Source organism: Homalodisca vitripennis, chromosome 1 (genome assembly GCF_021130785.1).
Source record: "Homalodisca vitripennis isolate AUS2020 chromosome 1, UT_GWSS_2.1, whole genome shotgun sequence".
NCBI lineage: Eukaryota > Metazoa > Arthropoda > Insecta > Hemiptera > Cicadellidae > Homalodisca > Homalodisca vitripennis.
The window spans coordinates 112,071,065-112,094,899 of NC_060207.1; the positions used below are offsets into that span (position 1 = coordinate 112,071,065).

Consider the following 23,835-nt stretch of genomic DNA (forward strand, 5'->3'; position numbering starts at 1 on the left):
CCCGTTAAATAAAAAATATATAAAATGTTGAGATACTGGGATGCATAGTAATAAATAAAGCTTTAAAAACAGTGGAAACTTCAAAATCAATAATGTCATTGGCCCTTTTGACCGAGAATGATACATGACGTTGGTGGTAGGAATATACACATCTCAATGAGATGTTGGACTACAGCATTGAGAGTAATACATGAGAATGGGAACATTACAAATTCAGGTGCTTGGCCACTGGATTTTGAGTAGTGCTTGATATGGCATACAGTGGGAGAACGGGCACATTATAAATTGAGGTGTTTGGCCACTGGATTTTGAGTAGTGTTTGATATGGCATACAGTGGGAGAATGGGAACATTACAAATTCAGGTGCTTGGCCACTGGATTTTGCGTAGTGCTTGATATGGCATACAGTGGGAGAACGGGCACATTATAAATTGAGGTGTTTGCCCACTGGATTTTGAGTAATGCTTGATATGGTATACAGTGGGAGAACAGGCACATTACAAATTGAGGTGTTTGGCCACTGGATTTTGAGTAGTGCTTGATATGGCATACAGTGGCAGAACAGGCACATTACAAATTGAGGTGTTTGGCCACTGGATTTTGAGTAGTGCTTGATATGGCATACAGTGGGAGAACAAGCACATTACAAATTGAGGTGTTTGGCCACTGAATTTTGAGTAGTGCTTGATATGATATACAGTAGGAGAATGGACACATTACAAATTGAGGTGTTTGGCCACTGGATTTTGAGTAACGCTTGATATGGCATACAGTGGGAGAACAGGCACATTACAAATTGAGGTGTTTGGCCACTGGATTTTGAGTAGTGCTTGATATGGCATACAGTGGCAGAACAGGCACATTACAAATTGAGGTGTTTGGCCACTGGATTTTGAGTAGTGCTTGATATGGCATACAGTGGCAGAACAGGCACATTACAAATTGAGGTGTTTGGCCACTGGATTTTGAGTAGTGCTTGATATGGTATACAGTGGGAGAACAAGCACATTACAAATTGAGGTGTTTGGCCACTGAATTTTGAGTAGTGCTTGATATGATATACAGTGGGAGAATGGACACATTACAAATTGAGGTGTTTGGCCACTGGATTTTGAGTATTGCTTGATATGGCATACAGTGGGAGAATGGGCACATTACAAATTGAGGTGTTTGGCCACTGGATTTTGAGTAGTGCTTGATATGGCATACAGTGGGAGAACGGGCACATTACAAATTGAGGTGTTAAAGACCTTACATACATACCAAATTTAAAGTTAATCTTTATAAGTGCTCACGTGATTTGAGATTGAATTTGGGTATTATCTCAAAGGATGTTCTTTCCATATGTGTGGGTTAGCACTGCTGCCTACACTTATGGCTAGGGGTTTTTCTGATCTGTACTTTTCCAACCTCAGATTACATCTCAAATCGTCCAACTTTTCTGACATCAGATCACTCTTCTGAAAATATTGGCTTGTGGATAATACTTTGGAAAATAGTGGCCTTTGGAGACATATTACAAATTACAAATATGAGATCTCTGACTGTTCGATTGAATGTATTATATTATGCTATTGTACTGTTGGTACCTGCACATCACTAATACTATATAATATTGCTCTGGATTGACAGTAATACATGATATTGATCCATAGTGGGAACTGGCACATCATAAATATGAGATTTCGGACCTTTAGATTGAGTGTACCATATAATTTTGGTTTGTTATTTGAACCGAAATATCAATACTACTCTATATAGACCTCTGTTCAGAATAATACATTCATTATCAAAACAACCACACAAAATGCATTCCTGCATGCTTTTGCTAATGTAAACACAATTTTGTTTTTAATGACACAAGTTTGTAAGTAATAATATTAGTTTACTTCGTATTCTGTTGTTAACTCATATGTCTTTGCTTCATGTATATATGGCTTGTTGTTGTGTAGCATTATTTTTATGTGATGTATTTTTATCAGGATTTTGTGCCAATTTTAACATAATTTTATTGACATTTATTTCATTAATTATCATGAATACTTGAGTTTCAATAATCAAAATAAAGCAAGTATCATTAGGCTCTTTTTGTTATATTTAGTTAGAGATTTGATAGGTGGAAGATCAAGTTTACCTTTACCAAATTAAATTGTTAGACTGCTACTGTTCACATAGGTTGACATTATTTTGGATGTAGAAATTTCAAGGTCCTACCCTTTGGTTGGGTCTATTTACTACGGTTCAGTATAGTTTTAATATATAGCTTCAAGATCATTGCAGAAGTCCCATATTGCATATGAGAATTTGAAGCTATGTTACAAAAATAGAACACTACTGGTGGCGAGAGAAAAGAAGAGACCTGGCCCGTGCCGGCGCACAGCTGTGTACTAGTATGTTGCCGCGCAGTAATTTCAGGCGTTTCACCCCACAGCCAACCCTGCGAATTGTTTATCCTAGCAATCAAAACAGTGAAACAATAATGGAATTACGAAACAAGGCGCGGCAAATTTCAGATAGGCCAGAATCCAGGTCTCTTCTTTTCTCTCACCATCAGTACATTTCGAGGATTGGATAACAAAAACCTTAAGGCATAAGTTTAATCATGCAAATAAGTTAATATTCATAGAAAATGTGCCATGATGAACTCACTGAAGTCAAGGATAACAACTGAAAAAGTTGTATGTTAAAAAACCTGAGCAACAGCTTTGAGTCCAAAGTGGAAAGGCCAAACATGTTACTGTGCGACTATTATTGCATTGAACAATATGTTCTTACCAGGGGTATAAAATACCTAGGTATGTATAAATTGGGGTAGATACCCAATTTTCATAAATACATATCTGAGTATTTTAGAATTTTAATTAAAATTTCTATTCAGAATAACTTTAAAAGCCTTAAAATTTATACGCAAACTTACTTTTTAGAGTTGTTACAACACTTGTAAGTTGTTAAAATTAACATAAATTAGAATTTGGACTTAACCCTGGAACTGGCAAACGCCCGATATCGGGCGTTTTAGTCGCATCCTAGATGGCAGCGCCCGATATCGGGCGTTATAATACGTCTTTTATTTCTCAATATTACGTACACGATCAAAGAGTATCGGTATTGATACCAATCGAAAGAGGAAGGTTCAATTTATGTAAATAATACACTAATAAATAATTTTATCTTTTCGTTACACGTCCATACGTTTTGTAATCTCTAAACTGTTTGTTTACATTCTCCCGCGTACCACGCTAATTGCGCGCGCAGCGATGAGTCAACTGGTTCATTCGGCTATTGTTATTTCGTCAGCTGCATGGTGTCCTGTCTAGTTTATTGTTTGTTTGAGTTCGTTGTAATGAATGGTTATGTATATTACACAATAATAGTAAGTTTTTTGTGCGTGTTTACGTAATGGATTGTAATTTCCGTGATCGTTCAAGTGACATTCGAGAACTAGTTGTACATTGATACCAATCGAAAGAGGAAGGTTCAATTTATGTAAATAATACACTAATAAATAATTTTATCGTTTCGTTACACGTCCATACGTTTTGTAATCTCTAAACTGTTTGTTTATATTCACCCGCGTACCGCGCTAGTTGCGCGCGCGGCGATGAGTCAACTGGTTCATTCGGCTATTGTTATTTCGTCACCTGCATGGTGTTCTGTCTGGTTTATTGTTTGTTTGAGGTCGTTGTAATGATGATTGTGTATATTACACAATAATAGTAAGTTTTTTGTGCGCGTTTACATAATGGATCGTAATTTCCGCGATCGTTCAAGTGACATTTGAGAACGTGTACATGAAATAAACAACAAAGAGGATTCCGATTTAGACATTCAATCAGAACATAATTAAAAAAATATATAATAAAAAATTAAAAAGTAGAAAATTAATATAAACTAATAGTTACAAGATTGTACAAATCCAAGTGAGCTTTGAAGTTTTTACTTTTGTTGGTAAGTAGCACTTTTGAATGTCAGTGTATGATTTTTGTATCGTTTACCACATGTAAAAATAAATACCTTATAAACTATGTGTTGTTTTATTTTTACTCAGAATTAAATGCTCTTCCTTTTGTATATTTTGGATTTTGCGTATCACTAACAACAACAATTTTACAAATCAAAAACTTTGAACTAACTTTTCTTTTTTCTAAAAAACATTTTTTCCTGAAGAGGTAGAGTAAGGGTATTTTTTTTGTTTTAATTATATTATGTGAAAAATGTTCCTTGAACAATGCTGAATAAAGAAATATATAATATGACATAGGTACTTTATAGTAAACATGTAATAATAAAATAAATATAAGGCAATGTATGAAGTACTAAAACTCTCTGCCACTGAGAGAAATATGACTGCCAGTTCCAGGGTTAATAAGAATAAGAATAAGAATTCGTTTATTGTCATAGAGCTTACACGAGCATCGACACAAGTCATGTATAAAATATAAAAATTAGCATAAGTCCAGACAAGGAAAATTCAGTACCCAAAATATGAAGTTGCCAAAACAGTCACGCCACAATTTAAATTATTTTAAAATATAAATAAATAAATAACAAATTAAAACAGGTATGTAACAAATAAACAAATAACAACAACAAGTAAAAGTTTAAATACCCGAGTTAAAAGATTAGAAAATAGAATCAAATAGGTCTCACCTCAAAGTTCAGAACATTTTTAGAAATAAATATTTTGCAAACATTAATATACAATTTAGAAAAATCTGGACTTTAATGACACAGTTCTAGGTCTAGAATAGGTTTAAGAACCAGCTGTAGTGAAAGCCTTGAATTTTATTTCATAAGAACAATGTTAAACTTTACTTTTACGCTCTTGTCTCTTGTTGTATAATTATAGGAGATTTTATAATTTTAACAGGACAACCATCCGACCAAAGAAACCGGTAATAAGCTGGGAATGTCCTTATAGAACCAGGAAAATCTCAAAAACAATTTTTCTGTGTCTAAGAACTCATGAAACAAATAATTTGTCAGCTCCTAGAATCAGGATTTTATTAATCCCAAACATATGTGACATGATCCATAAAACTATGAATGAAGATCAACAACGTGTGGGATATGATGTTGTCGAATTGTTTTCATAGTCTGTGGACAGCGTATGGTTACTGTCACGTGATCAATGATGTGTTCGCAAACAGCACCTGACATTAGTTAATCCAAGGTTGCTTCCATTAGTATAGAAGAGTTTGTCTTGGTTAGTTCTACCCCTATCGTTTTAAGCCCTGCCATACATGTAAAGATATGTATAGCCAACTGATCGTCTGAGTTTGGTCTATAAATGATTGCTCCTCACACACATTCTGATTGGTTATCAGATTATGTTTTGATTTGAGGGCTGGCCAAATTCCCCACACACATTCAGTTTTCCAATACCATCAGTTCCCTGATCACATATTTGTCTAAACGAATTCCTGTACACGTGATGATCAGTCAGACAATTTGAACTGTTCAAAACAAATCATTCAATCAATTGTTACATATCAAAGGTGCCTTATATCGTGTTATTTCATAGTCAATGACAAATCTAATGAACATGTGACATGAACACAGCCATTCATGAATTTACTTATTTTATAGTTGTTTATCATGATGGCATGATTCTATTCTTGTATTACTTAAGCCAAACACAAAATATACAAGACCAGTAATTATGTTCGTATTCTAGGGTCATAAATTCCATAGCAAATAACTTTCTGGTGCAGTTATCAGTGTGATATCATGCACATGTGCAAGTGCTTCTACCAGTCCTCGAAACACTTCTCAAACTCGAATCTTTGGTATAGACTTTAACTCTTTTAGTGATGCACTTTTAATGTCATTTATCCTTTTAAAACAACAGCCCTTTAAGGTTCTCTTTATTTTTAGAAATAAAAAAATTCACACAGAGCCATATCTGGATAGTATGGTGTTTCAGTAATTCTGCATCGTCATTGACTTCATTTAGTGACTTCTGAGCAACTTCCATTCGCTTCCTGTTATCTTCAATGTATTCACAGGTCTGCCTGTCCTGATAGGGGCCAGCCTCATCAAATGTGTTATAATGAGAATTATGAATTTTAATTATTTTTCCATTAATAATATTATTGATTATGAATCACTGTTCAAAACATTTATTTTAAAATTTAATATTGCACATCACTTTCTATGAAGATTTTAATTTTATTAATGTGCTTAACCCTTAAAGCGCTAATTTAAATTACTGTCAAACGCTAAGACATAAAAAAAATATTTTTTTTTTAAATTTCCCAATGCTAATTTTTGTTTCATATTCCTTAGTATTACCTTTATAAGAAAAAATAATAAACATGTAATATTACATAATTTTGAGAATTTTATACGCACGAAAACATTTGAAATTTTGAATAAACTGCATTGCAGGATAATGTACATAGGAACACTATTCGACAGATTACATTACATTTATACAGGTAATTTATAATGAGTAAATTGTAACTGAAGTTTCTGTATAATTAGTACATAAAAATAAATAAGTTCAGTATAAGATTTTGAAATGTAATAATATGAAATTCAACACAAACTTATTTATATGATAGCCTACAAGGGAAATGAAACAAATATTGTACTTATAAACCTTATTTATTTAGAACAAACAAACTGGACTTGTATGGTGAAACTGGTATAAAATACAAAACAGATCATTGAAAAAAAATATTACACATAATATACCAAAAATGCGCTCAAACTACGTTGTTCGTAGTAATAATTTGGATCATCTGGATTAGCCATTATAACAAAAAATTATACTAAATGTTAGTAAAAACAAACTAAAACATTATTAGAATAACAATGGACTGATTCAAAACACTTTGTTTAACAATATAACCGACATACGACCAACACACACGTAGTTAAACAGCTGAATGAAACGAACGTGTCTGTAGGCGTATGCCGCGTTACAGGCCATACAAAAAACGGCGGCGATTGCTTTCAACCCGAGTAGATACCGTTACAACGTCCACCAACAGTGACAAAGCGTTTTGTCTAGTCCCGACAGTCGAAAGGAACATCGACCTGCTCTCTTAAGGAAGTTTTAACAACTAATTCTTCGTCATTTCAAAAGTAAAGCTTTTGCGTTTGTAGACGTTATCCGCGTTTAAAGCATCAGCAGTTCCGCGTCTATAGGCGTTAGCCGCGTTGGAAGGGTTAAATTTAAATGTGGAATGAAATTCAGTACACACACAATTCCATCGTCTGTGAGTCTTATCAATGTAATGAAATTTAGAATGCTCACATGGTGAGATAGTTTCCACTGGCCACAATGTTCTCTTATATTAAAAAAAGCCAATTTTAGATGCACTAAATACTTCAACAAATACCTGTTCTACAAGTTCAAAACTGCCAGCTAAAAGTATATGTTTGTTTCTGCCACTCTGTTTAACATAGATGAACCAAATGACTGTGTGAGATACATAGAGTAAATCATTATTCTCATATTGCTTTCTCTCTCTCAGGAAACTTCCATGATGTCAGTGGCAGGTGTTTTTTTATGTTAAGTCGCTCACAGTTGTTAACACTAACTGTTGCTGTGCAGTTTTGAGTGATGCTGAATCACCACTCTATTTCCCTACTTCATTCTGTCACATAGGAGTTCTGATTACACAATGTAATGTTACTTTTCAAAATAACCTATATTTTCTAAATTTAATTTATTTTTACTAATTCAGTCCCGTTACAAGGCTAATTCTTGGCAAAGACGACAATATTGGTTCTCGGTTTAGTGTTGTAAGATGTATGTTTCATGCTACAACATGATGTTTCTATGACAATAGAGAGGTCTAAACTCTCAATTTGGTAAAGGTAACACTGTCCTATTTAATCTCTTACTAAAAATGTATTTTTGCCCAACTCAATTTTGATTTTGATTTATAACTAATTATGTCTCTATACTACTATTGATATTATAAGATAAACAGTGTACATTTGACTTTTTCCTCGCCACATTAGTAAATTTGTAAAAACAGCATTTCTAAAAGTATTTATATTTTCTATATCTTAAATTTTCATTTAAATCTAAACTCTATGTTTATGTAGTTTTGTAAGAATAATAATATTTCTAATAAAATGGAGAAATGCATCTTTGTTGATGTAAATCTTGTGATATATTTTGTTTAACTTTGTTAATATTTCATAATCTTATATACTGTAATTTTCATTTAGCTTTGATATATACGTAGGTTTATTTCAATATATAAACAATATTATAAAAGCTGTTTTATAAATGGGCTAAGAACAATCATATTACTTTTTATCATGTGACATAGTAAAATATGTAGGCTAATTAGAAATTTCATGCGTGTTGTGGTCTCCTTTCCTTGCAAGCTACAAGCTTTTTTGCTATGGCAGTAGTTAAGTTTATGTTTTAATGTAAATTGATTTGTTTTAAGTGTTTAGTTTGTTTGATTTATGTTTGCATGTATTGACAGATTTATTCAAAGTTTAACTCTAAATACTTGAAAGACAAAGTCATATCCACTATATTATGTTTATTCTGTAGCTTTTAAACTGTTGTTTTATATCTAAAATTGTGGGAATATATAGTTGGGAAAATAATAAGAATTTTGTTTCGCCACTAATTCATTGTGGGAAAGGCACAGCTTGTGAGTCTTCTATTCAATGGACCAAATGCTGAAAGGCACTTGCAATGCGTCCTCAATTCTGCATTTATCATTAACAACTGTTGTATAATGTTTCTACTAGGATGTGTTTCAATGTTTTCAGTTAGTTTTGGTAGTTCTGTTGTTTCACAGTAATATAAAAGAAGCTAATAAAATAAGCTCAGATGCATATATCTTATAATTCTCCTACATCAATTTAGTTCATAAAAGATGTTCAGTTGTTTGTTTTACTTATGAATCAGAACTTGGGGAAGTGAAAATGAAAATGATAGATGATATTAATAATAATTTGTTTTGGGAGAATATTTGGTTACCAAATATATTCTATCATGATATGTCTTTAAGTTATACTCTGGAGCTTGATCCTAATCTATCTGTAAGCCACAGCACCATCTGACGCTGGAAATAACTCTGGCTGTGTGGTGTCTCATGCTATGGTTTCTGCCACCTACAAAAGGTTAAAGTAATAGTTAAGAACTACCATAAATTATTTATTGAGAAATAAGCAAAGTAAATACATAAATTTATATTTCAATAAACTGTGATAATGAGGTTGGTTAAGTTCTAAAACTAAGACCAAATGTGATAAACTTACAACTGATTGTTAAAGCTATTACAAGAATTAAAAGCTATTCTATCAGCTTTTCATAATAAAAAACTTGTCCTCATACCTCAGCAGTTCACATGTTTTATTCACTTTCATTAGAAAAATGTATTGTAAACAAAATTGTATGTTGTGAGCCATAAATATATCATAATATTGTAGTTTCTTCCAACATACAGTTGAAATACCTTAGTTTTCTCATCAAATTACCAATTGTAGAAGCTTCTTTCTTATTGGATTTTAAGTATTAACTTAAAAACAAACTCAAATAATAATTCAATTTTATCAGAAAACAAAACTTTTTCAGTTATGTGGGCCTGAAGATGTTTTCATTGAAAACTAAAGGCCTCACACAAATAAAATCTAATTAATATTAAGTGTTTGTTTTTAAATTAATAAAAAATTTCCATTTCTTTACTGTAACCTAAAATTAAATCAATGTAATGTTTTAATTTAAGTGTTGTAGCGTATTAAATAAACTGCAGTATCGTTTTATAATCAGTGTCTTGAACACTCATTGTTGTTCAACATTGTTATATCTTGGTATAACTTATGCTTTGTTCTATTTTGTTAATAGTTGACTCCTGACGGCAAGAATCGTACACCAGTATCGAACAGTTTAAACACCAATGCAATCTCAGAGCCTAAAGTAAGTATTGCTGAACATACATATTGCTTAGTTGTGAATAGGATTAGACAGATTTAGGGGAATTTCTTTTAAAGATGACTAGATTAACCCTTGTATCAAAATTGTAAAGTTGCACTGATTTTTGTAAGTTTTACAGGGTCTCTTTCTTTGTATTTGTCATAAAAAAATCTTATGTAGTACACATATAAAGTGTTGTATTTAATTTTTCTTGTTAAGAATCAGAGAATAAAACTAGGTATTTTGAAGTAAATATTACAAAAACATATTTTGTACAGTATATACGTCTTTATTTATTATTAGACATTTGAAAAAAAATTACATTAAAATATCCGCATTATTATAATAAAATATAAGGTGTTTCAAAAGCTCAAAATAGCCAAATAGTTAGAAATTTAGTTCTGAACACAAAAATATATAGTGTTTTTTGAGGGTCAGATATGAAAATGCAGGGGTGCTACAGGTCAGGGAAATTAGGGAAAAAAAACAGGACTGGAAATCAGGGAAAAGTCAGGGAATCCGGTCTCAAGTCAGGGAATTTCGACGTTGGTCAGGAAAAAATATAAAATCCCTTTACACAAATAACCTTACTGCCGCCGCGCCGAGTCCAAGCCTGTAGACGACACGGCGCATGAAGCAGGCAGCCGCGGAGGCTCGGCCGGTTCGGTTGGCCCGGCCCGGCCGGTGCGACAGACTTACCTACCAGCCGCCCGACCCCACCCACCCGCCCGCCCGCGCATGGTCCCGCGTGGTCTCTTATGTCCAAACTTGAGTAGCAATTGACAATGTTTGATAATAATTTTCATTTTTTATAGTTTTAAAATCGTACTAACAGTTATGCAACTGTGAAAGGTACTTTTAGTATGTTAAGTTAATAAAAAGTTCCTGCAGTAAAGCAAATACATGCTTTTACTTACCTGACAATTTTGTGATTTTAAAAGTTGATGTTTAAGTTATGTACCTTCTTTAGCTCTGTAATTTCTATGTGCTACTAATTACTTATGGTGCAGTGTTCTAAAGTATTTTACTTCTCTGTTGTAACAGATCATTTAAGTCAATCTTTTTGTACGTTTTAAACTGGGTTCACTTTATTTTTTATATTTGCCACCCTGTTAGCCTCAACACCGCTTTTTTCCACCCATTAATTGCCATAAACCCTGGGGATTGCGACTGAATAGTCATATTTCAAATACTGACTCAACTAAATTAATCCAATAAATTGAATTATAATTAAAAGGCAAAAATCAGAAGTTTTATTGGCCATTAAGTATTCCAAAGATTACAATAGGCTTCGTGAAAATAACAATTTTTCAGCTTGATTCTAGTGATAGAGTATAAATATATACTAGCTTCCAGTCATATCTGTTATAATAAATACTTAAATCTACTCAAATAAATAAAGCATCGAGAACATACAGGGACGTGGAATTAAAATCTAAAATTTAAAATAAATATAACAAATTATGGAGTATCCTTATTTTTTCTTAATTACAGCATATCACATTTCATATACTCCTCAACACTGTAAAATTCCTTAGGCTTAAGCCACACTTGACATATTTTATATAAATTGTTTAAAGTTATAACTATTTAATAAGCTCAAATAAAAAGAGGAAGCTTATTAAATAGTTTAAATTGCTGGTATTTATGGCCTTTATAATATTGATGTAGCCTTATATTAGGAGTTCTTAGATTATCTTTAGATCTGGTATCATACTCATGGAGTGTACATTTTGTTTAAAATCTATCTTCATTTTCTTTTACATATTTCAGGTTATAGAAAATATAAGTACATGTCTAGTTCATAATTTTAAGTCTAGAAACATGTTGTCTGCAAGACTGGATGGTAAGATAATCCAGTTAATATTCTAATAGCTTTTTTCTGCCAGACAAAAACGTTTTTTTCTTTACTGGAATTACACCATAGTCGAATGCCCTAGTACACAAGTGGCTATGAAATAAGCCATTATGTTAATTCATTATGTTTCTAAGTTTACACAGTACTTCAATTTTTTTAGCATGAAAATTAATTGTTTACAGAGATTATCAATATGTACATTCCAATTTGCTATCTAGATTTGCCAAGTAGTTTTACAGGTCTGAATAAACTATCATTAATCCAACCATAAACCATTTTTTTTTTTTTTCGTTGTTTTAAGGGTGAATATTATATTTTCAGTTTTATTTTTATTAGAAGGCTATTTGCTGAATAACAAGCTTTAGCTACTTCTAGGGATGTATTTAACTGCAACATTATATTGGCAATATCCCCATCTGCACTAATCAGTGTGGTGTCATCTGCATATAGTACAGATAGACAAGGTATATTTACACTAAAGTCATTTACATAAATTAAGAAAAGGAATGGCCCCAATACAGATCCTTGAGGGACATCAGCTATGACATTTAAATACTCAGATTGAGAATGATTGACTTTAACAACCTGCTTTCTATTGGTTAGATAACATTCTAACAAATTTAACTCCACATTCATAATGCCATAATATTCTAGTTTTCTACAGAATGTACTATGTATGGGACACATTGTCAAAAGCTTTGCTTAAGTCTAAACCTTTTAAAATTTACATCAACCATAGTTTCCACAGCCATTGCAGTGGAGAGTTTTGGCCTAAACCCATATTGATGGTCATATAGCAATGATTTATTTACAAAATAATTATGCAATTGCATTGTGTTACACATCTGCAATAGCCATTTTAGTCAACTTGGCCAATTTTGTACTAAAAAGAACGTCATTTCAATTTGGCACTTTTCGGTAATGCGGCTCAAAGGGTTAAAGTAGACTTCTTTGGGTTTCTATTGGGCATGATTTACTCCTCGTAACCTATCTGATATATATTGGATATACATTTTTTTATATTGATTATGTATTATTTGCCTATTTATGCACAAAACATTTTCAAACTCTACACAATTCATTAAATACGGGTTTTAAAATGTTCTGTGAAAATTTCAGAAACATTGTTGAAACAAAATGGTGGCATTTTGAAAAATTATACTTTAAAAACAGGAAAAAAACCAGTATTTTTGGTTTTGTAAGATTATTTATTATCATATTCTAGAGAAATAAAGCATTTCAATCAGAAAATTAGAACATAGCCTATTAAAAGAAGTTCCTTTTCAGTTAATTGTTTTAATTCCTCATCATTATTGAAGCTACAAGTATAAACTTGTTCCTTTAAGTAACCCCATAAAAAGAAATCACACACAGTTAAATCTGGGAATAGGGGTGACTTCTGTATCGTTGCTAAAAGCAATAGCCCACGCACAACACTTCACTTTTTGTTCAATATTTCTCGAACTTCAATATCAGTAAAACTGTAATGGAGGAGATTAGGTTATGTTTTTATAGCACAAGCAGTAATCTTCAATCAAACAGCTACATTCAACAATGTGCGTTATTAAACAGCTGTTCTTTAAAACTGAAACACAGTAATCAAATCAGGTTATTCAAGAAATTATTTTTTATAGCAAGCAAAATGGTAAAATTTTCAATATGTCACTATTTTGTTTCTACAATTGTTAGGAGCTTTAATTTTCACAGAATATTTTTAAAACCTAGTTTATTAATTGTATAGAGTTTGAAAATGGGCATATAATATAAAATAACATAATGTGAAAACTGACATGTTGCACTCTCTAACCAACAAAATCTTAATAAATACGGATATGTTAATGGATGAAATGACATTAGTAAATCATATAAACTATTCTAATGTTGATTCTTTAGCTGGACCACTGCGATGATGAAGATTCATTTTTCGAGCTGCTATCCCGGTTCCAGTCAGAGCGTATGGATGATCAGAGATGCTCCCTTGCTGTGCCCACAGACAACAAGGAGAACAAAGCTCCACTCATCAATTCTGCCAAGCTCACACCAAACTCAGGTGGGTCCAACCGACTTCATTTGTATGCAGATTGTTAGAATATGATTAAGCAATCCATATACAACATTATCTGCATGTTTAAATCATGTGTGGCTTTTGTTTTGTTGTCATTAATTTATGATTGTAACTTATGTATTGTAACTTTTAAACAAATTGAATTGAATATGTGACAGTTGAGTTAGAAATATAACTCAAAATTGTTAGGTTTTTTTTTGTTCTCTTAGGACAAGAAGCTTATAAATTGAACTTAGTCCTGTAAGAACCTTTGCGCTGCTTCCGGAGTGACAGGGTATCAGGATGGGTAAGATTAGGGAGTAGGGGCCGCCTCTTATCGAGATCCATGAGGAAGAATTAGGGCACTACATCTCAAAGTCATGTCTCCCCGGAAGAAGGGAAGGCCAGCTCTGAACCAGCCTCCAGTCAAAGTAGGCAGGGGGTGGCACACCCTTGTTGAGGCTAGCAAGAACCTCTGAGGTTAGGGAACAAACCCCACCAACTCCAACAGTCATCTCCCACAGTAGACTAGACTTATCGAATTGCCCATGAACCCCAGATATTCGACATTTGCGGTTAGTGATGTGCCGCTCCTGGACATCCATAAGGTTGCCCAGATTTCAATGACACATCGGTTTTTGCTGTGCCCAGTGGTGGGTTCAACTGGAAGGTATAAACCAGCCAGAAGTGATCCCTGCTGGGTAAAATTGTAAGGTTACTTTAGTTACTAATATTGTGTTCTTAACTCTTAACGATTCAAAGATGTGTATACATGCAAAATTGAAATCTATTATGGATTTTATTTTAACAACTTGTACAAGTCCTCGATGTTTACTGAACCATAATAAATGTAATAGACACATGACAAGACTTAAGGCCCTTTGTGACCTTCATGTTCATTGTGAGGGAGGATCAAGGGTAGCTCCATAACACATTTGGATAAATTAAGCTTATATTATAGTTTTCTTAAAGTGTTACTGTCTCTTGTTATTTTTAAATATTTAGTTCGCCTTAAAAAATAATAATAATTAAGTTACTACAAACATAATTTTTGTCAATTTCTTCTTTAAGGACAATGTACATAAGATAAAAAGTTACCTAAACATTCCATAGTACAAGTTTGCCAAGTCCATAGTACTATTGGCAGCACCGCATTCAGCATGATTCAACCTGCACAAAAAACACATATGAACCAAAATTCTAATCTCTATTCCATCCATCCCAAAAAACACAAACAAAAACCAGGTTCATTTAACGAATCCCCTTCCGGGGAATATATAGAATGTTCTGTAATAAAAATAAAGTTGACCGCCATATTTGATAAACAGCGGCATGTTTTTAAAGTTTGATGTACATATTTTTAAATGTCTCCAAAACAAAGGGTTCCCTATTTAAAGTTTACTACCAGATTTATATTTTCAAATATCATATGGTAGCCCATTTAATAACCACCCTGTATATTTCTCCTACCTTTCAGTTAAAAATATTTTAAGAGACTTTCTTAAGCATTTAAAAAAATGTTTTTCTTTTCTTATTTTTTGAGGTGTTAAAAAAGTTTGGTTTATAGATTATGAACCATTGAAGAATTTATTATACCTAGGTTGGAAAATATATTTTCGTTTTGAAGTAGAACTTTATCATAACTTTGATTTATGGGTAATATCATACATTTTGTACAGCATTTCCCTGATCTACATTAAAATTCATAATCTGAAAAAGAAATTGACTACAAATGTATTATACTGATTGATGTTTTTATGTATAAAGATTGTATTACATTTATTGTAAAGACTTGAGTAGTAGCAAAGTTAAACTTATCTCTACTATCTTCTACTTATGAGATAATGAAAATAAGAAGAAATATAAGTTGAAAAATTTAGTTTAAATAAAAATCATGGTAAAAAATGTATTTTTTTATTTCAAGTGAAAAAATTATTGAACTATGTTTTTTCTTAAATGTGTTAATGGTATATAAAAAATTGCATTTATTTTTTTAGGTTTACAATACCTTCTTCCACAAACTATACTCTGTGGGGAATTTATACTTATTTTAATATGAATTCCTAAGGATGAAAATGTTGCTGGTAAAAAGTTATAGGAATCAAAAGAAAAATTAGGTGTATTGTCAACTTACACAGTTGTTTGCCCATGAATGTGATGAAGATTAATTACTTAGTTAACTTAATATTTTAGTATATTTATTTTAAAATTTTGAAATTAAACTTATTCTATATTGATTTAGTGATGATACTGAGTTAGTAAGTATTGCATTTGTGTGTACAGAAGCTCAGGACGACCTGCTGGATCTGATAGTGGGGATGCAGAGCAAGCGCATGGACGAGCAGCGAGTGGCACTTCCACACCTTCCAGGGCTGTGTCCACCACAGGGCGCTGGAGGGGCACCAGATGAGGGATTTCTGGAGATGTTGATGCGATGTCAAGGTGCCAGGCTAGAAGACCAGCGCAGCTCTCTGCCTGAAGAACCGCCCCGAGGTGCCACGGTGCCAGATGAGGACTTCTTCTCCCTCATCATGAGGCTGCAGTCAGGGCGTATGGAAGACCAGCGAGCCACTGTGCCTGGAGCCCTCAAATAATCCCACTGGACTGGTTATTAGTCAAGTTTCACGTTCATCAGCCCTTTTGTTGTTTTGAACACTGTTGGGTAAAAAACAAAAGTCTGTGACAGCTAATATACAATAATCCAGGAACTGATTGCCAATTTTCATTGTGTAAGCACGCAATCTGGTATTTCTCGAAATCAATATAAAACTTTCCCCTAAGAAATAATTGATTATCAGGCACACTAGTTTTGGTGGAGGTACAAAGAGGGGTATATAAAGGGTTAAAAGTATGAAATAATATTTTTCTCAGATTATATTTTTCTTAGCTTTACACACTTTAAACCAACCATCATACGTAAATAAGTTAAATCAGTGTAAGCTAACCATGTAGAGTGCCTGAAAGTGGTAACTTCTAGGCACTTTATTTAGTTTATCGACAATATTATAACTATTGTTAATGTTTCTGACGGTCGGTTTTATGCGTATCAAGCTTGGAAGAATATAATCTGAGAAAAAAAACTTTAATTTTCTTAACCCTTTCAATACCCTCTACCTCCACCAAAACTAGCATGGCTAATGATCAATTTCTTTCTTTGAGAATATTCTGTTGATTATTAAGAAAAACCAGATTGTGTACTTATACAGCGCAAATTTGCTATCGGTTCATAAAGTACATATTTTTCTTTATTTTCCCAGTAAACTCATTGGTCTTCCTGCAAACATGTATATGGCATCAGAAAGTTTTACATAACATGCTGGATTATAAGAGTTACACTCTAATGAAATGGTAAATTAGAGAAATTGTCTACCTTATTTATTCCATGTTACAGAAATATCTGATTTTCTCTTTGAAAATGAGTTTAAAAGAGAAAATTCATTTTGATGTTTATGCACAGAATTTTGTTATTTGGAAACTGTTATGATGTAAGAACTGTGATTTATTTTTAAATGTGATGGTAACTAGCAGTTATTTTATTGTAACAAAATACCACTTCATCCCTTTTGGTGGTGCTATTGCCTCTACATTAACTTGGAATTGATCAATAACTGATTTGTTTACTTCTTTAATTATTGTACAACTTCTCTGTATGCTTGCAAAAAATTGTTGAAAGTTTTTTCTTATCTTGAATATGAATAGTTTTTTTTTTCAAAGAAAATGATTACCTGCAACTACATTGAGGAAGAAAGTTATTGTGTTTAATGAGCTATTATATTTTAAACAAACATTCTTATAAGTTGAGTTTAAGATGCAAGTAGTAATTTCATTGTTAAATACTCATTTATCGTATGTTTTCCATTAATGACTAAATTTGTATAAATCCAAACCTAACTTTGGTTTATATACACATTTGTAAATATTGTTGATTTTATTATACTCTCAACATTAGTAATATTACTAACAACTTGACATTGGTGATCTGTACCTGCCTTTCCAAAGATGATGAGTTCACCAACAGTTGTAAGTATTCTAAAGATGGGAACGAATTTATTTACAACTTAAATAGGCTAGTGAGGCTATATCTATTTCAGTATTAATTTATCTCTTTAACTGCTTATTGTAGTTTTATTGAATACACATGTAACCGAATAATGAGCGATTCAGAAGCATATCTTATGAAATCCATTGTTTTGTTTGTATACAGATTGAAACAATTTGAAATGAGACATTTTCAATGTCACGCAACAGTTTGTTTTGCTAAGCCTAATTAATGGGACTAATAAGGAAACCTTATTTATTTGCAGTTACCAAAATGCAGCGATTAACCAAACAAAATTGAATAAAGATAAGATATTTAACACATTGCTTATATTTTATACAATATAATTAATTACATAGTAACGTACTGCAGAAAATGTTATTTTGTAGCTTATTCGAAGCAAACGTATACTGTATTATTTTATTGTGCAATACAAAAGAATAAGATATCAAATGGGTTTTTATGCATAAGTAATGTGGATAGTAATAAACAAACAAAAGTAATTTTTGTGCCCTTTTGCCATGTTATTGATTGTTGAAAGAATTTTAAGTACTTTATTAATCATAGAAGTAGCAGCGTGCAGATGTGGAGCGTTAAGCCATTGTGGAAATTATATCGCAACATATGTAGCTCATTTACAAGCTTTCATGTTACATAACTTTTGAAGGAGTAAATATTATCCAATTTGTTAGATTTTCTTTTATGTTTAGTTTCTTTCCTCTATTGCTCTTGTGTAAGCTAGCAGCTACAAGAGCTGCCGTGGAGTGATCATATTTATTGTACAATGTTTATTTTCTTATTTTTGACTAAAGTGATTATTTCAAGATTGATTTCAGTGAATGATACTGTTAATAATAGTTTACAAGTCACATAAATAATTAGTGATGGGCAAATCCAGAATTTCCAAATCTGATTCTAAATCTTAAAAATTGATTCTTGAATTACAAATCATAATAGCTCTTTTTTTAGCCTTACTATGATTTAAATAAAATCATCAGTAACAAAATCATCAGTTAAACAAAATCCACCTCTGCCATCCTTAAACCTTAGGAAATTGTCCGATAATATAAAAAATAATCCAGAAATAGCACTCTATTTCAATGGATATTGCAGAGGTTCAGAGAGATGGATATATTAAATATATAACGTCTTTAAGTTACATAAATAATCAGTGGTGAGCAATAAACGTGGCAAACGTAAATATAGAAAATGTTAACTGCATGCAAAATATTATTCGTAATGATACAATAGTTTTCAGTTATATTTACTGTTTGTAAAACACAAAAAAGTTTTAGCGATCTGTGATTTGTGTACGGTTGATAATTATTAACACAATGGATCTTCGTAGATTCAATTGTTGATCAATTCTCTAATTAGAATCTTCATTGAAGATTCGGGATTCAGATTTGACACATCACAAATAAAATTATTGTGTTTGACTTGTTCCTTGGTATACTTAAAATCAGATATAATAAAAATTCTGGGATGAAAATAAATATTTTAACATTTGTGAGTAAGTTCACCTACAAATATGTGCAATGATATTTTTAGACCATATAAACTATGGATCTCTGAAATCAGCTTGAAATGTGAAATGAAATGTATATATTTAAATATTTTATTTATACCAGTTAGTAGTTATAACATAAAATTTGGAGAATAAAGATTTTTTCACATACTTTAAAATATTTCAATACTATTATATAGAAAATTTGGAAAAGAGTGAATATAGTTTTCTGAGTAAAGAAATGTTTAACATATTACGTTTGAAGCATTGGTTGTGGTTACATACATTTTTGAAAAATATAGGAAAGATTTATTCTGTGTCACTACAGAGTTTGTTCTTCACTTCCAGGATTAATAAATAAGTAATGAAAACTACATAAAACCTCTGATTAATTACAAATGATTTAAGTCATGTTGCTGTGAATGTTACTGTGTTAATCAATCTCAACAGGGACACATTTCTTGTACGTTTACATTGTTAGCTATGATTTCAGTTAGCTAAGTCTCTATCGCTCATCACTTTATTGCGAAATAAAGTGTTACATAAGTGTAATCATTAGTAATGTTATAATAATAAATCTAGATAACTTTGCACACATAATTTTTGTGTCAATATTTTATCACATAAGCATGTAGATATTACTTATTTTTATTACGTGTACTCAATTCCATTTTTTATACACTTTTGGATCAGAGCCCCTTTTAAACTTCCTGTTTGTATGACATGTGTGTATTAACAAAGTAAACTAGGCTGTATTATTAGAGTATTATTTTTAATGATTTTAATCTGTATTTATCATTCTTCTTTTATCATTATGTGAAATGTTAAATCAAGTTTAAAATATTTGTATTATTATATATAAGTAATACAGAATATTCATGTGTCTTAACTGCCATAATATTTAAGTAAATATAGTAAAAATAATATACTTATATGTTTTCCAAAAATGTTGAAAGCTATTTATCTCCTCCAAAAAAAAAAAACATCCATTTACCTTTAGTTATTTATTTGTTGAACATTTAAACATTTGAGGTATCAAATGTTTGTATTCTAGGTTTTCTTGAAGTAGGTAATTAGATTTAAGTCAAGTCTTAGTTATCACAATATTCTTGTAATGAACATTCCCTTTTTCTAATCCTGTTTGAGTCCAACCCTGGAATGGATATGATCAAGTTTTTAGAATAATACAGGGATTTGTGCTGGTTTCCGTCATTAACATTTAAGAGTTCATAAATAATATATGTTGAACACAACATATTTTATTGTGTAATATACATTTTGTATTATTAAATAGCAAATTATGTAGCAAAAACACTACTTTATTCTGTTATTATAGCCAATACAGACAGTGTTTGACAATCCGTGAGCGATTTTCAAGTAACAAACCCAAAAAACTATCAGTTAAGAGACCAACAAAAATCCTAATATACAGTTCATATCACTTTCAAGGGTTAATAACAATGACTGTTTCTGATGGAGAAGTTTTATTAGCCATAATGAAAGCCATAGTTTTCCTTAGTGCCATTTAGATCTTATACAATTTTGACTGAATAGTTGAATTTTATTTTTAACATAAATTGATTGAGTAGAATAATTAAATATGAGGGTGAAAAATTAAATTTTTGTTTTGAAGTGGAAATATGTTTCTGTATCTCTGTGCAAGTATTAGCCATAGGAAGTGAATAGCAAGAACATAAATAAAGGGTTTTTAAACTTGTTATTTTAACTAAATTTTATATTATTTGTATCATGTTTAAAGTTTTGAACCACAATTGATTCATAGAAAGTGCATTTAAAGTTAAATGAAGTTATTGTAGGAACCCATTGACAGTCCGATTTTAACGTTGGGTCTCATTTACGATGTGAATAATACACATCAAGATGCTTTGCTATTTCAATACTGTTATTGATCATTCAGAAAAAATATGTAGGCAATGGTTAAGACTCGATAGTCGGGTAATGGACGAGAGATTGATAATCTTGCTGTCAATGGTCAGCCTCATCTCAGATAAATGTAGGCCAAAAAACTTGTGTTTGTTGAAATGTTTTACTCAAAACTAAAACGTAACATATATTTTGTTCCTCAAAATGTTTGTGCCAAACAGATTTCTTGTATATATTTTACTAAGCATAGTTGTCTTGTAAATCTCTTAAGAAGGATACCAATTAGAGAAATAAGTAAAGTCAGGCAGTCAGTAGTCAGAGAGAATGTGAAAGGATGCTGAATATTCTGTTTGTGATAGAGTTAACAACTCACATGTTTTCTTGCTAAACCACAAGAAACTTATATATACATGATGGAGAATTATAAATATGGCAATGACTTTCTGATTAACTCTACTCCCACCATTTTTTTTACTATTTTACGTATTAACTAATTTCAACAAAATGCATTACATTTTATTAAGATTAACATCTTTTTAATAGAGAATAATTAAATTATTTCACATTCAGTGCAGTTTTATGTTATTTGTGCAGTGTGAATTTTTGAAATAGAATAGATCTGCATGTAAACACATTTTTACCAAAGACACAATCTTTGACTTTTCAATATAAAAACGGGTCTAATTAGATAATCTATTGTAAATGGTCCATTGTTAGAAAAATAATAAGCTTTAATCGTCTCAAGTTTTCTAACAGTGATGTGCATGTACGTATATTAGAATGTAAAATATTAGGTTTAATATTATATTGTAATGTTAAAAAAATCATATCTAAAAATATTTATTTTTTCATTGTATTAGTTAACATTTAAAATATAGTATATACTTCCCATGGTTATTTTCTAAGTTATGAATATAAATGCAAGAATAATAAAATATTAACATTTTCATTGAATGTGTATTATTTACTATTTATGTACATTTTAAGTTAAGTACATGGCTTACCTCAGCGGTCACAACTTTGTTTTTATTTTGTCAAACATTTTTTTGTGGTTGGTCATTTTTCGCCTGGGTTGAAAAATTACTCATACAACCATCAACTTTAAAATGTGGTTTTTTAAAAAGAGTAGAATTTCCTACTTATCTGAAGTGCCCTTACACAAACTGTTTAGATGCCCCTTCCATTTGACTTGGTATTTTCAGATAGGAGATCATCGGTTTTACTCACCACATTTATAAAGTGAATGATGTAATTTAGGAAAGCGCGTGCTGCTAATGCCTTATTATGAAGTTTTTAGAGAGCGTAACAACCAAGAATGCATAGCATGTAAAGTAGTGGGGGAACAGTGGTCCAGTACGCTTCTGAAAACAAACGTAATGAGTGAAGGTATAGTGATCATCATTTCTTTTAATGGAAGAAAAAAATCATGATAATATTAGAAGTGCTATACTTTGTCTTCAGAGATGTTGCACTGAACAAAGTAAAATGAAAAGTTCATGAGAACCACCACTTCACAATTTCGGAACTTAGTGATAAATTTCCTGAAATGTCCCAGAGTCTACACAAAATGTGAGGCGGAAAGGAAAAAGAGACCTCTTGTCGGCAACGTGAGTTTTTCAGTACAACCGAAATAAGTGGTTACGGTCAAAATCATCGATATTCACTTTATGTTTGATTATCGAACTTTACTTTATGCTTTACATGCTACAATCGATAGTTGAACAGTTTTAAATAGATAAAACTCTCGAAAGAATCATTAAAGCGAACAATGTCCAGCCTAGGAAAAGGGACCCCTTGTCGCTAATGGAGAAATAACATGGCCGACAAGAGGTCCCTTTTCTAAGGTGCGCTAGGCTGCTACGGCGTACTTTAAAAACTAAACTCTCTTGAATTCTAGCGTCGTTTGAGAGAACTACGACGAAATTGTCCTAACAAAAGAAGATTTTCTCAATGTAATAAAGCCTTCCCCAACATCAGATTGCTTTCCTTTCGTAGTTTTATGACCAATAAACTTTGGTAATTCATATTCTGACTGTGACAATGAAAGTTTGCATATAGATAGACATTTTTATCTATTTATTAACGAACTACTGATGGTACAGAATGACAACAGAGTAGCAAGTATTTTTAGCCCGTTTGTTGGTAGCCATGCAGACAGCTGATTTACCGATTGGCACTAAACAAACAGCTGTCTTGCCGATTTGCGCCAAAACATTTTGTTGTTGTTACACTATAGTAAGCTGTTGTATTTCGTTTTGTGTTTTTAGGACGTGTTTAACTAATTAAAATGAGTGAAGAAAAAGTTGTAAATATATTAAATAGTATAGGTCTTAGTAATAATCGTAGTATTAGTGATGAAGACTATAGTGTGTATGCAGATTATTTTGAAGACAGACTTTTAAGCAGTGATAGTGAAAGTGAAGTTGAGAAGACACCTGAGGAGGACAACATAGTAAATGTTTCAGACAATTCATTGTTAAAAAACATACCAAACCTGGATGAACTTTCTGAAGGTAATCTTGACCATCTTATTAACACTGACGATGTAATAATTGAAATAGAAGAATCTGGTAATAACCAAGAAGTAGTGGACGAGGATGATGGT

General features: G+C 31.7%; 1 protein-coding gene across 3 annotated transcripts in view; it reads left to right on the forward strand.

Annotated features, from left to right (window-relative positions):
* Nucleotides 1–22,179, forward strand: part of LOC124369341 (G-protein-signaling modulator 2) — a 60,817-nt gene extending 38,638 nt beyond the window's left edge. For all 3 annotated transcript variants that reach the window (XM_046827318.1, XM_046827324.1, XM_046827327.1), the window contains 3 exons: nt 9,830–9,901; nt 13,650–13,806; nt 16,084–22,179. In XM_046827318.1, coding sequence (XP_046683274.1) covers nt 9,830–9,901; nt 13,650–13,806; nt 16,084–16,394 — 540 coding nt within the window. In that variant the 3' untranslated portion in view covers nt 16,395–22,179. The remainder of the gene's footprint in view (nt 1–9,829; nt 9,902–13,649; nt 13,807–16,083) is intronic.
* The last annotated feature ends 1,656 nt before the right edge of the window (nt 22,180–23,835 follow it).